The sequence below is a fragment of the Aspergillus candidus genome, assembly GCF_002847045.1.
Source record: "Aspergillus candidus strain CBS 102.13 unplaced genomic scaffold BDW47scaffold_41, whole genome shotgun sequence".
In the NCBI taxonomy this organism is placed as follows: Eukaryota; Fungi; Ascomycota; class Eurotiomycetes; order Eurotiales; family Aspergillaceae; genus Aspergillus; species Aspergillus candidus.
The window spans coordinates 124,589-143,865 of NW_020194046.1; the positions used below are offsets into that span (position 1 = coordinate 124,589).

The 19,277-nt window shown below is 54.4% G+C and overlaps 6 protein-coding genes across 6 annotated transcripts; 3 read left to right on the forward strand and 3 right to left on the reverse strand.

The window, feature by feature from the left end:
- Positions 1-564: 564 nt before the first annotated feature.
- BDW47DRAFT_127753 (uncharacterized protein) lies at positions 565-1,573 on the reverse strand (the record flags this gene model as incomplete). Its single annotated transcript, XM_024816761.1, has 2 exons — positions 565-633; positions 848-1,573. The coding sequence occupies 2 exons, from the start codon at positions 1,571-1,573 to the stop codon at positions 565-567; spliced, it is 795 nt and encodes a 264-aa protein (XP_024669876.1).
- Positions 1,574-2,514: 941 nt separating this feature from the next.
- On the reverse strand, positions 2,515-6,538 carry BDW47DRAFT_109641 (formin-mediated actin nucleation enhancer). Its single transcript, XM_024813512.1, has 2 exons — positions 6,028-6,538; positions 2,515-5,929 (listed from the first exon to the last, which is right to left on the reverse strand). The coding sequence occupies exons 1-2, from the start codon at positions 6,178-6,180 to the stop codon at positions 2,945-2,947; spliced, it is 3,138 nt and encodes a 1,045-aa protein (XP_024669877.1). The 5' UTR covers positions 6,181-6,538; the 3' UTR covers positions 2,515-2,944.
- Positions 6,539-8,526: 1,988 nt separating this feature from the next.
- BDW47DRAFT_133238 (putative PAB1 binding protein (Pbp1)) lies at positions 8,527-12,408 on the forward strand (the record flags this gene model as incomplete). Its single annotated transcript, XM_024817790.1, has 5 exons — positions 8,527-9,160; positions 9,547-9,721; positions 9,784-10,057; positions 10,123-12,316; positions 12,351-12,408. Exons 1-5 carry the CDS (start codon positions 9,021-9,023, stop codon positions 12,406-12,408), a joined length of 2,841 nt encoding a protein of 946 aa, XP_024669878.1. The 5' UTR covers positions 8,527-9,020.
- Positions 12,409-14,100: 1,692 nt separating this feature from the next.
- Positions 14,101-14,491, forward strand: BDW47DRAFT_58521 (uncharacterized protein). The gene has a single exon (XM_024819364.1). It carries the CDS (start codon positions 14,241-14,243, stop codon positions 14,454-14,456), a length of 216 nt encoding a protein of 71 aa, XP_024669879.1. The 5' UTR covers positions 14,101-14,240; the 3' UTR covers positions 14,457-14,491.
- An 821-nt stretch (positions 14,492-15,312) lies between these two features.
- On the forward strand, positions 15,313-17,943 carry BDW47DRAFT_109650 (uncharacterized protein). The gene has a single exon (XM_024813513.1). It carries the CDS (start codon positions 15,632-15,634, stop codon positions 17,765-17,767), a length of 2,136 nt encoding a protein of 711 aa, XP_024669880.1. The 5' UTR covers positions 15,313-15,631; the 3' UTR covers positions 17,768-17,943.
- Positions 17,944-18,099: 156 nt separating this feature from the next.
- BDW47DRAFT_127757 (peptide alpha-N-acetyltransferase complex A subunit ARD1) lies at positions 18,100-18,974 on the reverse strand (the record flags this gene model as incomplete). The annotated part of the gene is made up of 2 exons (XM_024816762.1): positions 18,100-18,479; positions 18,602-18,974. 2 exons carry the CDS (start codon positions 18,972-18,974, stop codon positions 18,100-18,102), a joined length of 753 nt encoding a protein of 250 aa, XP_024669881.1.
- Positions 18,975-19,277: the final 303 nt, after the last annotated feature.

Genomic DNA, 19,277 nt, shown 5'->3' on the forward strand with positions numbered 1-19,277 from the left:
GTTTCCTATTGTTGACAACCTTGAGAAAGTCAATGATCTTAAATACTGTGTGAAAAAAGTTAAAGGTTCCATAAAACCAATATCTCTTGTCCGATGGATACAACTAAAATCACCACTTGAACTAGAGCAAAGCTATAGGCTATAGGGTTTAGTTTTCATTTATCTAATCTTTAATGTCCCGAGACTGCTGTACTATTAGACCAATTTGTCCTATCATGTCATCTATGTTTCTGCTATACAAAAAGTTGCGCTGATACAGAAGTGTCTAGGAACTTCGTTTAAGGCTAGTCACTGATGCATGAAAGATTTATTTAAAATAGATTAGTCTAGTTTTATAACAAATGAAGAATAATTTAAAGTCAACTGGTAAATCAGTCTGGAATTGCGGTTAAAGAGTCATCTCTTACAGACTTACATTGTATATAACTCTATAAGAATGACATGTTCTTCTGCTTCACAAGAGGTAATAAGGCCGCGGTGTATGCTCATGGAGCCCACCAGGATATTGATAAATACCATTACTCCTATTTATCATGCTGTAGTAAGCGACTGTCAGCCCCAATATCAAAAGATCAACAACCCCAGCGCTTCGGCTGCTTCAATAGTTTGGTTCCCGCCATTCCATGCGACAATCTAGACAACTCAAGTGCATACAGGCGGTGCAATGACCCTGGCTCAATAATTGGTGGTCGCAGATGCAGCACGTAGTCTCGTAGAATCCATATACCTTTTGTATTATCTTGTGGTACCGCTCGGTATTTACTTCCATGATCCACTCCCGGGCTAGGTGTATAGACGAGAGCGCGTCCCATATTGGAAAACCCTGCACCCTGTTGGTCTCCCATACCTTGGCGATGCGGGAAAGGTAGACTGGTGGCACAGGCCCATTCTCGACGGCCCAGTGAGCAACCAGCATGATACGGCGACCGGTTATTGTCAGCGTCAAGGCGCGGATGCAACCGCTATCCACGACTAGATCGGGCATCTCTGGAACGTTTTTGACCTCTAGCATGTTGGCAATCATGCAGGCCCCATAACACATGGATTCACGCAGGAGTTTTTGGGTTCTCCCGTCAGCAGGCTCGCTGGTAATGTTGGCCGCCAGGAACGGGAGCACGAGCCGAGGACACCCTGGTATAGGGTTGAGGACACCGAACACGCTCTCCCCCCAGGCTAAAGCCCCGTTCCCGGGCGTTCCTCCGTCTCTGGCTTGCTCCTTCAATCTCCAGCCGCAGGTGATGGTCGGGCATTTAAGCGGCCCTAGAGTTGCACTCGAGAGTCTGATCGGCAGGCCGAGAGCCACCTCTATAGAACGCAACTCCAACGGGGTCTCAACCTGTAGGAGCAAACCGGTGGCGGTTGAGAGAGCTTCTGGTGTTTGTAGATTGACGCCTGCAGTGTAGGTCTCTTCGAGGGCTCTCACTAATCTCTCATACTGAGGGATTCTCTCTTGCGCAGATATTTTTGATGTATAATCGGTGAGGCGGGCTCTAAGTTCTGCCCAACCCGATGGCTCCGGGTCGTTTGAGTATATTTTCTGAACCCGACGGATGTCGAGGTGAGTTGGTCTCATGGGAAGGCAAAAGGCGTTGAACGGATAAGTAAAGTATATTTCTTGTGAAGCCTGTGTGATGAGAAAGCTGATAGTAATGATTTCTCTGATAAATAAGAGCACATTATTGAAGGATGAATGAAATGCCATTCCAGATCGTGGTTTACATACACTACTCAGAGATTCTATTCCGCTGTTCATGATCTGGAGGCAGGAGCGAAGGGAAGCAGATAGGATATTCATTGTATGAGGAAGGATTATCAGACCTCAGGCCTCACCTGCCTATCTTGACATGAAGATTCAGAATTGTGGGTTCAAAGACAAGGCAGTCGAAAATAGCGATGATATTAATAACTTCAAGTTATACATTTGATCGAAAAAGATTATAAAATATATAGTTTTCTATCCTTGGATAGCTTTCAGTCCGTAAACACCGAACTCTCTCTTTCTTACAGGTTAAATTCAATTTCTGGTTGTTAGGCATTATCTACTTCATGCAGGCAATCTCCTCCCAAGAGTAACTTCTCATTAACAAGAACACACTCCTTCATGCAGAAAAGACTATCTTCATCTTCGATACTCAAGAGGGCCTTAAATAAAGCCCCCAATCTGTCATTCGCGTGCAAAATTTGTAAGCATGTGACAACATCATCGTTTTTTGGGATGATGCGCTTGATCTGGTTCCTATATTCAAGTCTGTCAATATGCTCATCGAGACCGATCAGCCATATGGGCCGGGGAGCATTAAGATGCCCTGCACCTCGAGGATATCTATGTTGACTGAATCCTGTGGACTAACTGATAAAAACAGTCAAAAGGATGATAAACTGGACAATCTTGAGGTTATTAAAGACCACAGGGTAAAGGATACTCCTATATCTATTCCACACCCTTAATAGCGCACAAGAAATACGACAAGTAAAATAATGAGTATTATCATAAAAAAGAAACCAACACAGAATTGAATGTCTAGCAGATAGATAGGTACGATATAGGTATAGATAATCAAATAAGGTAAAAGAACAAACCCCCCTAAGGTGTCATCACAATGTTATCATAACAGGCCATAAGGCGGCAGGGTATCGTTGGCAGGAAAAAAAATAGGACAGAAGGGGATATCGAAAGCAGAATAACAACAATAACAATGAAAAGAACAAGAACAAGAACAATAGCAATAACAATATGACTGGGGTTGAATCGGAGGAAGGCAGGAGGTCAAACAAGGAACGGAGAGAGAAAACAATGAGTCGAAGGGTAATAATATAAGGATGAATGAGAGGCTCTCGTCTATGCAAGATGTGGAGGACCAAGTCATAGGAAAGACGATCAGGAAGAAGAGAGCAGCGGGCAAGAATAGAAAAAAATGATAGACATCACCCCAGTGAAGAAGCATCACGTAGATTCAGAGTCCGCAGTGTTGGTGTCTTTCTTCGTGGATTCCTCATCCTTGTCGTCTTCTTTCTTTTCGGCCTCATCAGGAGTCGGTGTCTTCTCTCGTGTGTCGTCTTTGTCGTCGCCCTTGCTCTCTGCAGGTCCGTCGTCACCTTCGTCGGCTTTCGCATCGGCAGCCTCGTCGCCAGATGCCGGATTGTCCGTCTCGGCCTGTGCGGCCGCTGCTTTGGCAGCTGCCCTTTCAGCGGCGATCTTCTCCATCTCCACCGCGCGGGCTTGCTGCCGCTCCCAGACCTCTTTGCGGATTCGATCATCCTTGGTTTTCCGCAGTCTTTCGATCTCTTCCACGCCGCCGCTCTTCTTCAGCTTGCCTTCCTCGACAAACGTCCCCAGTTCTTTCTGGAAGAGCCCGATGCGGCGGTTCTCGAGCTCCTTCTGGCGCGCCTTCTCCGCCCGCTCGATGGCTTCCAGGCGGGATTCGTGGTTGGGCTGCAGGGCGCGTACCTCTCCGAGGACGCCGTCTTTGGCCTTGACGGGGTCGACAGCCGGGTCGATCACCACGTTGCGGGAAGTGCTGCGCAAGACCACGCCGCCCGGCCCGGGGGTGGTGTTGTTCTGCGTGGCTTGTTGCTTCGTGGCCTGCTCGACCAGCGCGAAGGTCTGGGATGCCTTCTCCAGGTCGTCCTCGAGGTCGGCCGCGAGATCTTCCTGCATGGTAAGTTGGTCGCGCTCCTCGCAAACGAGCTGTAGCTCTTTCTCCCAGATTTTGGTCCAGACGGGCTTTTCCTTTTTCAGGAAGTCGAGCATCTTGCGAATCTCCTTCGTCACGGTACTGATGTCTTTGCTGACACTCTCCAGCTGGCGGGGCAGCGGCCGCACGCCACGAGTGACCACGTCCTTACGGAGGTCCTCGACGAGATCCTGCAGATCATCCACGCGGGCCACCAGCCGCTCGGACTCCTCGGCGAGCCCTTTCTTGCCCGAGTTGACGCGGGCACGACCCGCGTCGCCTTCAAAGGTGGGAACGGCGACATCTGCCGCGACGGACTTGATCCCGCTCGCCTTCGTGCGGATGGCGCTCATCGAGCCAGCAATGTCAGACGAGAAGCTTGAATAAGTCTGCCGCAGCACAGCAAGGTCCCGTCGCAGGCTTTGCAGCTCCGCCAGCTGGCCATCACTGCCCGTAATGGGGTGGTGCTTCGTCGTTGCACCCGCCGGCGCTGCGCCCGCCACCGGCGCGGGCGGCGTAGCAGCGAGACGAGCCATTTCCTTTGCGGCTTCCAGTTGGCGGTCCGAAACTCGTTGCATCATCCCCTCCTGGCCTTCCAGCGCGCCCTTGATGGTTTCGATCATGCGGCGCACTCCGCCGAACTCGTCGTCAAAGTGTTTCTTCACTTCGTCGATCATGTCGACATTCAACACGAGGACCGACCGGTCCTTAACATCATTCAGATCTTCTAGTTCGTGGCGGATTCCGGAGATCGGGTCTTGGACGTAGAGCTCCGGGAGGTCCGCTCCGTTGCTGTGCGTGTTCCAGTTGAACTTCTCGATGAAGGCCAGCTGGAGTCGGCCGATGGTCAAACCATTGTAGCCTTCGGGAAGGACGTACTTCTTGATCTTGCTCTTGTACTGGAGAAACAGGGTGAGTTCCTTGCCGGGAGACGGCTGGTCGGCCGGGAATTGGGATATCGGCGGAGGGGTGGAGGCTTCAGTAGAAGGCCGTCGTTGCTCGGACTTTGGGGTTGTCGGGGAAGCCCCTGATTCTGGGGGGCTATCCTTTGTCGGCTCGAACGCCTCGCCCAGGGATGGCTCCTCGGGACGAGGCAAGGTTGGTGCCTTCTTGAGGGAAGGACTGCCCTCGTCATCACCTCCCGGACGCGGCTGAGGCTGGTCGTCGGCGACGGGGACACCGTTGGCCGGGAGCTCGGAGACCGAATCATTCCGCGATTTCACCGCGGTCGCGTCGACGCTGGGAACGGCCGGCGGAGCTGGTGGTGGTGGTGGTGCGGATTTTGCGCTGGAAGCGTCATTGGCGCGGTTGGTTGAACGCTGCCGCCCGTGAGTGGTCGGGCCGCGGAGCCGCACCGCGTTGAGGGATTCACGCACGTCCCGACCTCGATTAGGGATGGGAGAATTCTGGGTCGGAAGCACGGGCACCCCGTTGGAGGAGGTGCCGAGGTGCTTCTGAATCTGATACGCGGAAAATCGCCGAGACGCACGTCTTTCCAGCTCCCCACTCCGTTGCAAGGCACCGAGCGCATCGTCTTGTTTCGGGGGCGGCGGCGGCGGCGGTGTTGGATAGCCGGACACACTGCCGGGGGTCGATGCTTTGGCGGAAAATTCGCTCTCGAGCGGAGACGGTTGCGACAGAATGTTCTGGGTCTCCCGCCTCAACGCCTCCCTTTCCGAATAGCTGGATCCCCTCGGATCACCCAGTTGGGCCGTCGGCGATGTTCGGGCCGCCCCGGGCGAGTCCTCTGTAGAACCACTACTCCCATAGCGACGTACGGAGCGTTTTGGCGACGTCACGGTGGAAGCGGTCTCCTCATAGGCCTGGTTCATGGCGGCTTGTCCACTTCCCGCACTGGCCTGGCGACCGGGCAGCGGGCGACCGTCCTCCCTCTGTTGCCGCGAGCGCAAACGCGCCTGCTTCTTCTTAAGGCCATGCAGCAGGTTGATGATGATATCGCGGATGCGGGGGAGGAACCGGTCCAGACTTTGGGGGGACGCGTCCTGACTCAGGGTGTCTTCGAGAATGCTCCGGAGAAGATCCGGGACGGGGCCGAGGTCGGATGTATCGACCCCGATGGCGTTGAATGAACGGCAGGCGAGGTTAAATTCGTAGCCTAAGCGCACGTAGATATCCGAAACATCATTCTCCGACGCTTGTCTCCGAGACCACTGGGTCAACGTTTCGAGCAACTGCTTCGTCGCGACCAGCAGGTGGGTGACGCTCTTTTCGATCTGCGAGATTTGTTTATCGGGCTGTGCCAAGGACCGGAGGATTAGCTCGAGGTCAGCACGCGTCGGGAGGAGTGGCTGGAAAACCAGAGTCAGAAGGATATTCGAGGGGCTTCACTCACCACGGTACTTCTCGACGGTTGCGACCTGGCCGAACTCGAGGAACTGCGTGGCGCAGAAGATAAGGAGGTCATGGTGGAATCGACACTGCTGCCCGAGGCGGATGAGAAGTGTTGGGCTGACGGGCTGCGCTGGGAGCGAGAGGAGGAATGCATGTGTCGAGTCAGCTCGGGACTCTGGTGTTCTTTTTTTTTTTTTTTCTCTCCTTTCCCTGTCCCTTCTGGTCTTCTTCTTTTTTTTCTTTTTCTTTTTTGATTGAAAAACCAAGTCGGGCACGAGGTGATAGAACTCGTGGGAGGGTCAACGCTAATAATAGGTAGTCCGCAATACGGAGCAGTAGGGTCGGGTTAGGGAGATGATTGCGGGAGGCGGGAAAATAGTGAAACCACCAAGGGGGTTGGGGCTGCCGGTGTCGTATGGCTGGGAGGTAAGGGGAGTTTTGGGGAGTCAAGAGATGAAAATGAGGATGAAGTGGAGAGTGACGGAAGAAGAGAAGGCAGAAGAGGGAGAGAGGGATCGGCAGAGGAAGAAGAAGAGAGCGAGACAAGATAGGAAACTTGACGCTGAAACAAACGTGGAGCCAAAAGGACGACTGGCCTGAGGCCGCGCTCTGCCTGTCTTTGGATGCGGTGCCTTAGGTTGTCACTTGGCAGTTTCCTGATTGAGTTAGTTTTGCCTGTTTGGGATGGCCTGAACACATACTGGATCTTTAACACCCCGCAATACCTTGCCTTGGTTTCTATCTCTACCTATATCCTCGGTTGGTTGATCTATTGAATCAGAGATATATGGGACAGGCTCATAAACATGTCTAGGGTGAGAGACATTCGTTCACATGGGGGTTGTGAAATGTCAGATTAATGGGATCAATTTGCATAAAATTCCACGTTATCGGAGCTGACAGGTGCGTCAATACCTAAGGTAAGTACTAGATGACCGGACGGTTACTAACCCATCCACATTGTGATGGAAGACAGAAAGATTCCAGTTAAGAGATAGGATGTCGGTATGCTTACCTCCGCTGAAAGTGATCCTACTTTTGATCATTATATCATGCCCGGGGCAACAGAATGCTTAGAATGGCGATCGATGCGCATTAGTTCGAGTAATTCGTTATCACGCATAAAATCGGCCTTCTTTCTTCTGCGTCTAGATAAACCACCAATTTTTAAGTCATGCGACTGGGTTAGACTCGGGAAGATAAGATCGGCTGGCAGCTGGGTTCAGCCCCATTCGTCAGGAAATGGGCTGCTTTGTCTGCCGTGCCGGTCATCCACGGGAGCGACTCGTCTGTGGTGACCAGAGTCTTTCACTGAATTCTCTTAGTAATAAGATGTCCCGCTCTCATTGTGTCCCCATTATCAACAGTCGAGTTACGAGAAATGGTAATTAGAGGATCGTTGTAGTTGAAGCTGATCGATAAGGTTGACAGATGTCCGACAGATGACTATTTCTAAACTTTGACATAAGTTTCCGTATGTTCTGTATAATATGCATGGATCAAGGGGTGAGTCCATTGGGTTAAGTCCATCAACGAGTAGGCTGTATAAGATAGCTGTACAAGATTCGTTCTTGTTGTTATCCTTGACTGTCACATCATCCAACCGTATCTTTCCCTCTGTGGGGACTGGGGAACAGAAACCCGGGTGGGCCAGTCATAGAAGATCCCAACCCTGCGCGCCTTGGCATAGACCGCCGATGATCCCTGTAATCTCGAGATGGGGTTGATGGCTGTGATTTGTCAATGACCCGGGCTGACTGCCTGTCAGTTTGGGGAGATGGATTCCTTCGAGCCGAATGAGACTCTCTCTTCGATTTTCCTGTGGACGCCTAGAGAAGGACCTTTTCCATCCATTGTTAGCAAGTGGGTTGTCTCACCTACTCAGCCTGTTCGGTCATTCCAGGTCAGCCTGATCAAGGATAGGATGAGTCGTATGGGGGGGATGTGTTGGCAGGATGAAGCTCCTTGCTCTAGGATTAGGCATATTTTAGTGGTATTTTAGGGTCATATAATATATATACTGATGTGTAACATAATATAAGATATTTATACCAGGATGAAAGGGATGATCCACGTTCAAGTCATGATGATTGTGGCGGTGGACTGGCTGTGTGGACACTATGCATAGTAGAATCCTCAGTAAGGGGAGAGACAGAGGTTGATGATCCAGGCACTGTATTGTCACTGGAGGTTTCAGTTGGTATTTGTTATTTATATTGACGATATCCATCCTATGATATATCCTCATTAATCGATATGATCGGCCTATTTTTTGCAGAAGAATGGAAAATTTTCATCGGCAAGATTCAAACAGGGTTTCTATCCAAGTTTGGAAAGGAAAACGAGAAGAATCAGTGTTAAGGAGATGTCTAGGTAAAGGTCAAAGAAGCCAGTCGTTACCACTGTGTATTCCGCCCGTACGGTCAGTAATGGCCTGACCGACCATTTGTTTGACTGTATAACACAACTTCCCTCCATTCCTCCACTCTTCCTACGTTGACTTCTCTCCTGCTTCTTTTTCATCTTAACTCTCTTCTCCCCCTTGAAGTCCCTCATCCCTCTTCTTCTTTTCCTCTTCTTGTTCTTCTTATTCTTCTTTTCCATTCCCCTGTGGATCACTCCTCTCTTCTTTTCTTTCCCTCCCTCGCTTCATTCTTCCACTCTTTTGGTGTCTGCTCCCCCCCCGGTCCCGTGACCTCCCCCCCCTCCTCTTCCACCTCTCTCCGCCGTGGTTCACAGATCTTCTGGTTCCAAATTCCCTAATTTACTTTCCCCCCCAATTCCCTTTTCCTACCCCCACTTTCTTCATTATTTCCCACTGTTTCCTACCCCTCCCTCCTTCTTGCCCGTCCGGTTTCTCCGGTTCTGTTAGCGTAGGCGGTGTGTCTGTTGTGGCTTTGAGCCTCCCTCTCCCACCGTGTCTCTACAGCTTGGCAGTTGCTCATCCACTTTCCCACGACGTGTGCGTCAATCGAATCCGGTCCATCGAGCTAGATGGCTTCCACCGTCAACTCTGTGCCGACCAACAATGCGTCAGGCAACCCGTCCTCGCAGAATTCCGGTCGGTCGTCGCTGAGGCCCAAGGCCTCCGATAGCCGTCGACAGTCCGGGAGCCCGCTGGAAACTGGCCAACGGTATGTCGTCTTGTCTTTTATTACCTACCTACTATTCGAGTTACCACTTCCCATAACCTTCCCTGGTCTACCCTTCCTGATTCGCGTGGAACTCACGGGGGATGCACTGGGAACTCACTGGGTTCCATTCGTGACTGCTGGTTGGCTCCCCGGTCGCCGTGCAGGAGCATGACCTGGCCACTCCTTCCCTTCGATCAATCGAGCGGCTAGGTCGCCTTGCCCTCTAGTCCCTTGTGGGGTCCCCTCTGCCTCTCATTTGTCCCACTATGGTGCTTGCACCGCCAACGTCCTCCTCTTCTCGAACCACGAATTGGCTCCCATCATTCCGACAGTGTCTGTTCTCTTCTCTCTTGTCATACGTTAAACTAATTCGGGTCGTCCCACAGGCGTAGCAACTCGCAAAAGGCCTGGACTCAGGGCACCAACCCAATCACTCAACGAGCCTCGTACTCACAACAGAACGGAAATATGTCGCAGAGAGGGAAAATGTCGTCCAAGGAGTCCAATACGGCTGACGCTCACGCCCATGATCGTCTGGTCTTCTTGGTCACCAGCTGCATTGTAAGCGGACACTCTGCCAGCATCGATCCCAGGGGAAAGTAAACGGAGCTAATCCTACCCAGGGACTTCATGCCACCATCACCATGAAGAATGGCGAGAGATTCTCCGGAATTTTCTCTTCCTCCTCCCTTGAGCCCAGCGAGACCTCCTTCGTCTTCAAGATGGTCCAGCGCTTGCCAAAGCAGGAACAAGGCAAGGCGAACGGGGCCAGTGAGCCCGCGACCCCCTTCCTAGGGTCGGCGCCCGATCACAGCGTATCACTCGATGCCAGGGATATTGTCGAGATATCTGTACCGAATGTTTCTACCGCCGACGTCACGGCAAAGGCCCCAAGTGGTGAGTGTCATCCGTCCGCTCCGCTCAATCTTTTTTTTTTTTTTTTTTCTTCTAACAAACTTCAGGCGCCTCAGCTGGCTTCAGAACCGATGCCGACATCTCCGGAAACCTGGCGATGCGCGAACGGACCTTACAGAAGTGGGAACCCGCGGCCGACACGGACGTCGACCTATCGCTAGAGAGCGCCTCGCAATCGGCCGGCTGGGACCAGTTCGAAACGAACGCTCGACTGTTCGGAGCCACCAGTAGCTACGACGAAAACATATACACCACCCGCATTGACCGCTCGGACCCTACGTATAAGGAGAAGGAAGCCGAAGCCGCTCGGATCGCCCGTGAAATCGAAGGAACCGATGTCGATAACGCGCACGTCAGAGAGGAAAGAGGGGTTATCGCTGCGGAGGCTGGTGGTGACGAAGAAGACAAGTACAGCGGTGTGCGCCGTGACGAGAAGAATTTCCCGCCCCTGTTGTCGGGACAGCCGAACAAGTATACCCCACCTGCGCGTCGACAAGCTGGGACGCAGCCGTCTACAAATGCCAATGTGCCCGTGGCCCCGGCTCAGCAACCGTTGGGCACCCCCAAGGATGCCGCCCCAAGCAACGAACCGTCCAGGGATGCCGCCCAACTCCCCACACCGGTGGCGCCATCCACGACCGGCCCGAGTGCGGCCCCCGAGGCCGAACAGAAATCAGCGCCGGCAAAGGTCCTGCCCACGGCAGCGGGGGCTCCCAAACGTGCTGGCGCTGAAAATGCATCGGCCAACGTGGAGACGGAGGTGCTGGACCACTTCCGCCAATTCGCCAACTCAGAGAAGATGAAATTGCAGGAACGCCGCCGCAATCAGGCCTCCCAAGACCGCTCAATGAAATTGAAAGAACTCCTGGTCTTTTCCAAGAGCTTCAAACTCAACGCGCCCATCCCGAAAGATCTGGTGCCGATCCTGGCCAAGGATCCGCACAAGCAGGAGGAGATCCTCCAGCGTGCCCAAACCGGTGCGAAGAACCCCCCCTCATCCAAAAGCTCCCCCGCCCTCACCGACCGGAAACCTGCGAATCGCACCCCGGGGCCGGCGCGCCACGACAACGGGGCTCCGGTGCCGCCCGTCGCTGCTGCTGCCCCCGCCGCCACCGCCCCCCAGGCCGACCGCCCCGGCTTTCCTCGCAGTCGCCAGATGTTCCCGCCAACGGGCCCCCATGCGGGCAGCCGACCGCCGCACCAGAACATGCACCTCAACCGCCCGGCGACGGGGATGCTGAGCCACCGGTTGGCCGACAATCTGCAGCAGCGGAAAGGGGCGGCTCCGGGTCCTGTTCCCGCACCCCTGCCCATCAACGAAGCTCGCCTGCCGCCCACGGGCCCGGCGGGGGACCACGCCGGTGCGGCCAGCCCGAGCAAGACGCAAACCCCCACCTCCGCTGCGTCGACGAAGTTTAACGTGCGCGCGCTCGAATTCAAGCCGAACCCCACAGCGAGTACCTTCACCCCGGCGGCCTCGTCCAACTCGTCGCCGTTTACCCGGGGCCGCTCCGTGTCGCGTGCCACCAGCCCGGCCGCCTTCTTCGGTGCGAAGAAGCCGCGCCCAATTGCCGAGCGGCCGTCGCTGAAAGACCAGTTCAACCCCATCAAGCGCGCAAAAAAGGAAGTGGCCGAGAATCCGGACACGAAAGATCACTATAATTTCAACGGCGGCATCCCCCCGGCCTATAAGACCCTGCCCACGTGGGGCGTCCCCGCGGGCAACGAGGAGAAGACCTACCAACAGATGTTCAAGGCGCCAGCCATGCCCATCCTCTCCCCCCACCGGTCTGCATCCAACCCGCAGGCGCCCCAACCGGCCCCCATGCCCTTCCCGTTTCCCCAGACGCCCGGGATGCCGCCCGTCTCGGGCCCCCCGCACGGGCCTCATCTCCATCCCCAGCAGCATCACGGCTCCGGTCCGCCGCATTTCGAAGACCCCCACCGGATGCAGATGTCGGCGTCCACGTCGCAGATGTTCCCATCACCCCGGATGCAGCAAGGCTACCCGTCGCCGATGGTGCCGCACGCGCAGATCGCCTTCGGGCAGACGATGCCCCAGATGTACATGAACCAAGGCGGCCCGCAAGCGGCGCACATGAGACAGTATCCGGGGGCGCCTCAATTCCTGGGGCCCCAAGGCGCCATGGGTGGGGCCCCCATGATGGTCCAGCAACCGTCCAGTGGCCCCTACATGGGCGCGCCCCAGGGCATGGCTCCGTACACGCCGCAAATGCAGATGTATTCGCCCAATCCGGCCCAGGTCTATCCGCAGCATGGGCCCCCCCAGCCGCACAGCAGCTATCCTAGTCCCAGCCGGGGTGCCCCGATGATGATGCATCAAGGATCTCAACCCGGTCAACCGCCGCAGCCGGTCATGTTCATGTCCCCGGTGCAGCACGGGCAGCCCTTGTACGGGGGCCAACAACCTAGTCATGGTACGTAGATTTACATGCAGTGTCCCCGCGCCCGTCACTAACCCTTGACAGGTCCCCCGGCCCGTGGCAACTACCCGCAGCAGCAACAGCAGCAGCAGCAGCCGCACTTCCAGTCTAGTCCGCACCAGGTGCACCAGTATCCGCCCCATCAGCACCGCACGCCTAGCAACGGCTACAACGCCATGCCCCAGGGGCCTCCGGCGCCTTCGCAGGCTCCCCCCACAGCCTCGTCGGGCCCTCCCCCGTCGGAGGGTACGGATGATACCAAATGAACTGCGCCGGCGGAGGGGAAGCGCCACGAGCGGCATTCCTCCCTGATTCAGCAGTCTGACGCACGTGGTTCAACCCGAAACCCGCTCCGGCGTGACCTCGATCCTTGATCCTTTTTGGTACCTCCCATCTTGCCACCGGCCGAGGTTTCCTTCCGGGTATGACCTAGCTTGTTTGCTTTTTCTTTTCACTGGTTGGCGCGCCACATCTGTACAATTTACCTACCAGCAGGTTTACCATCCGACTGGTCAGTTTTCTTTTTCTTTTTCTTTTTTTTTCTCCTTTTTGCTGTTGTTGATTCAAAAGCTTATCGAGTATAGGCTATTTTTATGTGACCGTCAGATCGGTCAGAATTACGCAGTGGAATTGAGGGATCCGAATGGAATGGCTACCGGGGCGTGACCGGCATGCGGTCCCGCCGTTCATGCCTCCGCCTCTACTTTGGGTCTTTCCCGGGAGACGAGTGCCAGCACATCGGTCGATCTCAAACTTTTTTGAGAGTGATGTATGGCAGAAATAGTGCATGCTTCCATGTGCTATCACGAGTTACTTGCTTTGATCTTTGTATTTGTTTTCTATCGCTACGGTGCACAGTGGGCGACAGGCTTGAGGCGGATGGGCTGGATGGCAGAGACGGTAGGCTGAGGCTGACTTGCCGGAGAGTGGATGGACAGTGGCTGTGGCAGCGAAGTGTGTATTTGGAGTGTGGGGATGGTATTGAGGGTAACAGACCTTACGCTGTGGGGAGTCGGAGCGATGTGTTGCTAGCAATCTCGACAGGAATGGAATGATTTGATTTAGGATGTGCTATATTGTAAACGTGATGTATAACAATTTTCCCCCTCGCTATCTATATATCTATCTATGAAAGGGATCAGACCAGTAAAACTCTACTTCCCAAGTTAGCCAATGACAAAACAGTCAGATGCAAGTGTTGATAGAGTGAAGGGGGCTCTCCTCAGGTCTTTTCAGTTTCAATATGGGTCGTCATCCAAACCAAGACCCACGCCATCCCACCGCGGTACTATCACAATGACAACAACCCCGTCAACAACCCCCCAGCAAACCAAAACCGCGTTCTCCAAACGGAACTCCAGACTCCACAACTCCAGGACAACAACGACGACGACAACAAAACAACACCCCTTCCCCTCCCCTGTCCCCCAAAGGAGATAAAGGGACCTATCCATTCAATGTCATCTTCCCCGTCCCTCACTACCTCGTCATTTATTCCTCTTTCCATCCTCTCTCTCTCGCTCGCACTCTCACTATCTCTCACAGTAATGCCCCACAAATGTCCGCCACAGCCATTAGTTTCCGAAATTCCTCATAGAGACAAAGCGGACCGGAAACTCCAGTATGTGGTTGGTTTGTTCAATCTTCTTGTTCCGAACGCCTGACTAATCCTCGCCTGTCAATTCTGACATTCATCCATCTACCAACCCAGAGATAGAAAGATGATGAGGGAGAAGGACAGGCGGAGGGAGAAAGGGCTGGACGGATGGATAAGAAGGGAACAGTTGAAGGTTTTTTGTACACATGGATCTTCCCAGGACGGGACCGGTGGTCTTGCGGGTTGTGTCCTTGCCTTTTACGTTAAGCATGTGTTTGGGAATTTTTCCTCTTTTTTTGGGAGAGAGATTGGCTGTGAGAGAGTAGAGTATAGAGAGTAGAGAAAAGGAAGGGTCTCGAGAAGAGAAGCCTCCAGAAAGAAGATATAAAGACAAAGTAACAAGGGCGGTTCATTCTCGACTGGATGGAGGTTTTGGGGGGGAGCGGCGCATTGCGTTGCATTGCGTGTGGAGAAGGGATTCTGCAAGGGTTTGAAGAACGGTAGGTTTTAGGTTGTTGGGTTGTTGGGTTTGTTGACGTATGAGTTGTATATGATGTGAGTAGTACCTTCGGTTTTGCGAGAGGTGTGGTTTCTTGGCCTTTGCTGTCTGACCTTTTACCAGGTTTCGCATCTTTGGAGAGGTTGGAGGGGAAGTGAGGCGAGGGGGTTTTGATAAGTGCAGTGGGATGGATGGGATAGGACGGGACTTGCCTGTTTGTTGAGGGGTTGTATTAGTGCCTGGGGGTTCAGCTCAATATTGGTAATGTAGGGTGAGATCTGTGGTAGATGTGGCAGACGCATGAGTTGCCAGGTTGTATGGGTGAGGATGTTCTGATAGAGACGGAGATGGAGATGGAGACAATTCGAATAGTTTGTTGGTTGTCGGGTCGCGCTAACCGGATTGGGACTATGCCTGAGGTGTCGGACTGAGTCTTTTGAGGATACCACCTCAGCAGTCTCATCGTCTCGCTGTGGAATCTTGTATACTCTCTAAATGATACCAATAGATCCTGATTCATATATATTGAATATACTATGTATGTAAATTGAATACACGTATATCTGTGGTATGTAGTAATGGATATCACCTGACATCACGATAGCTTATCAGCCACCAACCAATCAAACGGCCGACTTCTGACAAAGCCACCGCCGCCTGAGGCACACGCGGGCTCAGCTTCATCTTCAACTTCATCTCCGCCTCTGCTGACGCCCATTCTTTCTCCATCCTGACGCTATTTGCTGCTCGTCGACTGTTGAACGCCCAAGCCTCGGTATCTTAGTTGAGTCTCCACCGTTCTCGTGCCTGACCACTGACGAACCCATTTGGGTGGATTCCCCATAATCCTGTTGCCTTCCGATCAGCGCGTGGGTGCGTGCGTGCGTGCATCCGGGAAACGGATGTGATGTCCTCGTCATAATCACGGTGGACGACCGTTGATTACTCTAGGTTGCCATATCCGCCACTCTATATTGTCATAATCCCCAGCACTACGGATATCCCTTCCTCCCGCGATGGATCCCGAGGAGGCTCCGCCGCCGCCATACTCCGCCGTTGACCCATTACTGGCCCAGCCCCGTCGAACTGCGTCTGCATTAGCAGAGGTAAATCCGCTTCGTCTGCGTGGTGGAAATTCCCCCTCGCCACCCTCTCTATCCGGTCCTGGGGTTGGGACTGGCTCCGCCGCGACCGCACGTCATCGGCCCGCGAACTTCTCCTCCGCGGCGGATTACTTCGTAGAACGACCCGTCTCCACGGTGGATGAGGAGAAGCCGGTTCTGGAACACCATTTGACTATCTACCCTCGGAGTCAGGCCAAGGACTTTCCCCGTCGGCCGCGATGCTGGAATACACGATCGGATGACATTGCCCAGCAGGACTGGGATATGTTCCTCCGATACTTGTTCCCGCCGCACCTTGGGCCTGCGTCCGTGTCGGGCCAGCTGCCGCGACAGTTACGGGCGGAGATTCAGCGCGATCGAAAGGACCGGCCGCAGGAGACGGACGAGCAGCGACGGATGCGAATATCAGCGGTCGTGACGGAGTGGAACCACTACTTTTTCGAGCCGCGAGCGGCTCGTCTTGTCTATGTCTACGTGACCGACCCTCAGTCCGGTCCGGTCTCGCCCCTCTGTCCGAGATGTTATCCCGCGGCCACGAGGGCGTCTCAGGAGAACCGGACGGCTCTGGTCCCGCAGGCCGGTCGCGGTCGTCCCCCTTCCAGCCCCGGGCCGTACACGATCCCCAGACAGCTCCCAGCATCTTCGCCAGTCGGCAACTTCCCCCATCCTCATGCCTATCCGCACCCACGGATGCCTCCATCGCCGTATGCGCCATACGGTGGCCCTGCGTTCTACGGGTACGCGAACGCCCCCGCCGCGCCCATGCATGGGTATCCCTACCAGCCGCAGCGGCCCCAGCCGTACCCATACAACTGGCCTTCTCCTCAGCAATCCAAGGAGGCCTCCAAGAAGGGCCCGCTGGGGTGGATGACGTCGCTCGTATCCCAGGCGCAGAAGTACGGCGAACGCATCGGCGAGCAGGCGGTACAATACGGCGACCATATCAGCGCGCAGGCGCAGCACTACGGCCGACAGGTCGAAGAGCAGGCCATGGCACACGGTCGCTGGATCGAGGAGCAGGCGGGGCTCCAAGGCCGCAAGGTGGATAATCCCTACCCGGGGTATAACTATCCGCAGTCCGACTACGACGCCCGCCTCCAGGCATACTACGCCAGCCTCTACGGCTACCGGTATCCTGAGCCAGGGCGCGCCACCGTAGCTCCCGCCGAACCGGCGGAAGTTGTCGCTGTCGAAACCCCTGTAGAGAGCACCCCTAGCCAGCGAGCCATAAGCGCACCACCACCAGCACCAGCATCACCACTAGAACGCCCTCGTCGCAACTCCACCGACTCCACATCATCCGATACATCCCTCTCATCCATCGACTCCTTCTCCACAACCTCCGACCTAAGCAGCTCCGACCTCGCAACCGTGCGCGCACAGCTCCTCTCCCTCGACGAGCACCACGGCCGCGATCTCCACGACGCAGCCGTCGACCTCCGCCGGCAGCTCGACACCCTCCGCCAGTCCCGACAACAAGCCCGACAGCCACCTCCACGCAACCACTGGCGCAGATGGGACTCGCCCGAGCAACACCCACGCAGCGCCGCAGACCGCCGCGCTATCAAAGAAGAAACACGAGCGACGCGAAAAGCTTTCCGCGACGTACTCCGACGGGCAAGAACAGAGCAGCGCGAACGGCGGAAGATGAAGCACGCGCGACGACGTCAGGAGCGCCGTTCTCAAGCAAGAGATGAGGGAGAAGTCCCGCTCGACCAGCGGGTGCAGAACCTTGAGCTGGATACGAACCGCGAGAGCCGCTCGACGGTGCAGTCGTTTGCGTCGTTTCCGTCGAGACGGTCCGGGGCGGAGTCGGAAGTTAGTGATATCAGTTCGGTGGATACGCCTAGTTCGGGGAGTTCCCATGTCGTCGAGGGGGGTGAGACGGGGTCTGCTCGTGTTGAGGGCGCGGGGTTTCACGTTGTAGGCAGTACGGAAGTTAAGGAGAGCCGCACAGATGTCAAGTCGGGGAATAAAGAAAACCAGCAGCCGACTGAGCAGCAGCGGGACAAGAAGCAGAGGGAGTAGGAGTAACCTGGGGTTATGTTTCTTTGCTTGTTATGGTTAACACATCGCTTGGTTTAACCACATTAATTCATGGTGTTTGAGCAATTGGCTTACGGTGTTAGATATTCGGATGCATGTATTAGCCAGGTTTAGGGATTGGTTTATTCTATTAGGTTGATTACAGCGGTGTTCTGAATGACGAAAGACATAGCTCTGGATTGACTTGTATATCTACTCCGTCTAGTCCTATGTACATCATAGACATCCTACCCAAGCCCACCAAACAGAATACAAGAAGAGAAAAAAAAGCTAACCTTTTGAATAGAGTAAAGAAATAAAACAAAAATAAAAGATCAAGCAGCCTGACTCTCATTCTTCTCCACCAAATCCCCCACCCCCAACCCCCTCCCAACCTTAACCTTAACCATCTTCTCCTCCTCCTTCCCATCCTCCTTCTTCCCCAACTCGCCCACCTCCCCCCCCTCATCCCCCTCCTTCTCATCACTCTGCGCCCGCAAGCGATCCTGCCTCTCGATCTCCTCCCAATCAAGCCACTGGCCCGACAGATCCATGCGCATCGCGTACGCGTCCTCCCCATCAGCATAGTACTTGCTCTCGACGTCTTCCACCTGGAAGCCCAGCGTGTCGCGGTACAGGCGCAGCGCAGCGGTGTTGGAGACGCGCACGTGCAGCGAGACGTAGCTTGCGCGGTGGGATTCGGACATGGCTCTTTCTATTCACACCATCATCATTAGCACATCGTTTTTCTTACTCTGTAACCAACCAAGGAACATGTTCCTTTGGAGCGAAACAATTCCAGAATGAAGGAAGGGAGAAGAAGGGAGGGGAACTAACGAGCCATCCGCATCAACCTCTCCGCAATCCCCAACCGTCTATGCGTCCTCATCACACTCAAACTCGTGATATGCCCATGCTGCTTCCCGTCCGTGGGCTCCTCCTCCATTTTGGCAAGCACGTAGCCTACGACCTTGGGGTATTGGCCTGAGAGGTCGGGTTGGCCGGCCCCACTGCCGCCGCCGGTGTTTCGGGTGTAGCCATTCTTGGGGCGGACGACGGCGACGAAGCTCAGCTGGGGCCAGGTGAGGGCGTGGTAGAGGTAATATTTTAGGAAGTAGTTTTCGGGGAGGTTGGTTATGTTGCAGGTTTGGATGGAGGGGAGGAGGTCGATGTAGGAGGGGTAGGAGCTTAGGGGGACGATGTCGACCATTTTTTCTGTCTGTCTTTTGTTTCCCCGCTGAGGTTGGGTTGGGATTGGATTTGTGAGGGAGGTGTTTTTTTTTGTTGGGTGTTGTCTCTGTAGATTTAGAGATCGGTGTCGTGGTGGTGACTTCAATGGATATGAGTGTAGGTAGGTGTGGTGAAATTCCATGTGTATGATGTGGTAATCAGCCGCTAACTGTTTTGGTGTTGTGCTCTCGGTGTATCGGTGCATAATTCCCGATCGGGTTGGTGTGAGCTTGTCTGAACTACATTATTCACTGAATCTGGGCCATACTTAGGATAAGGATAT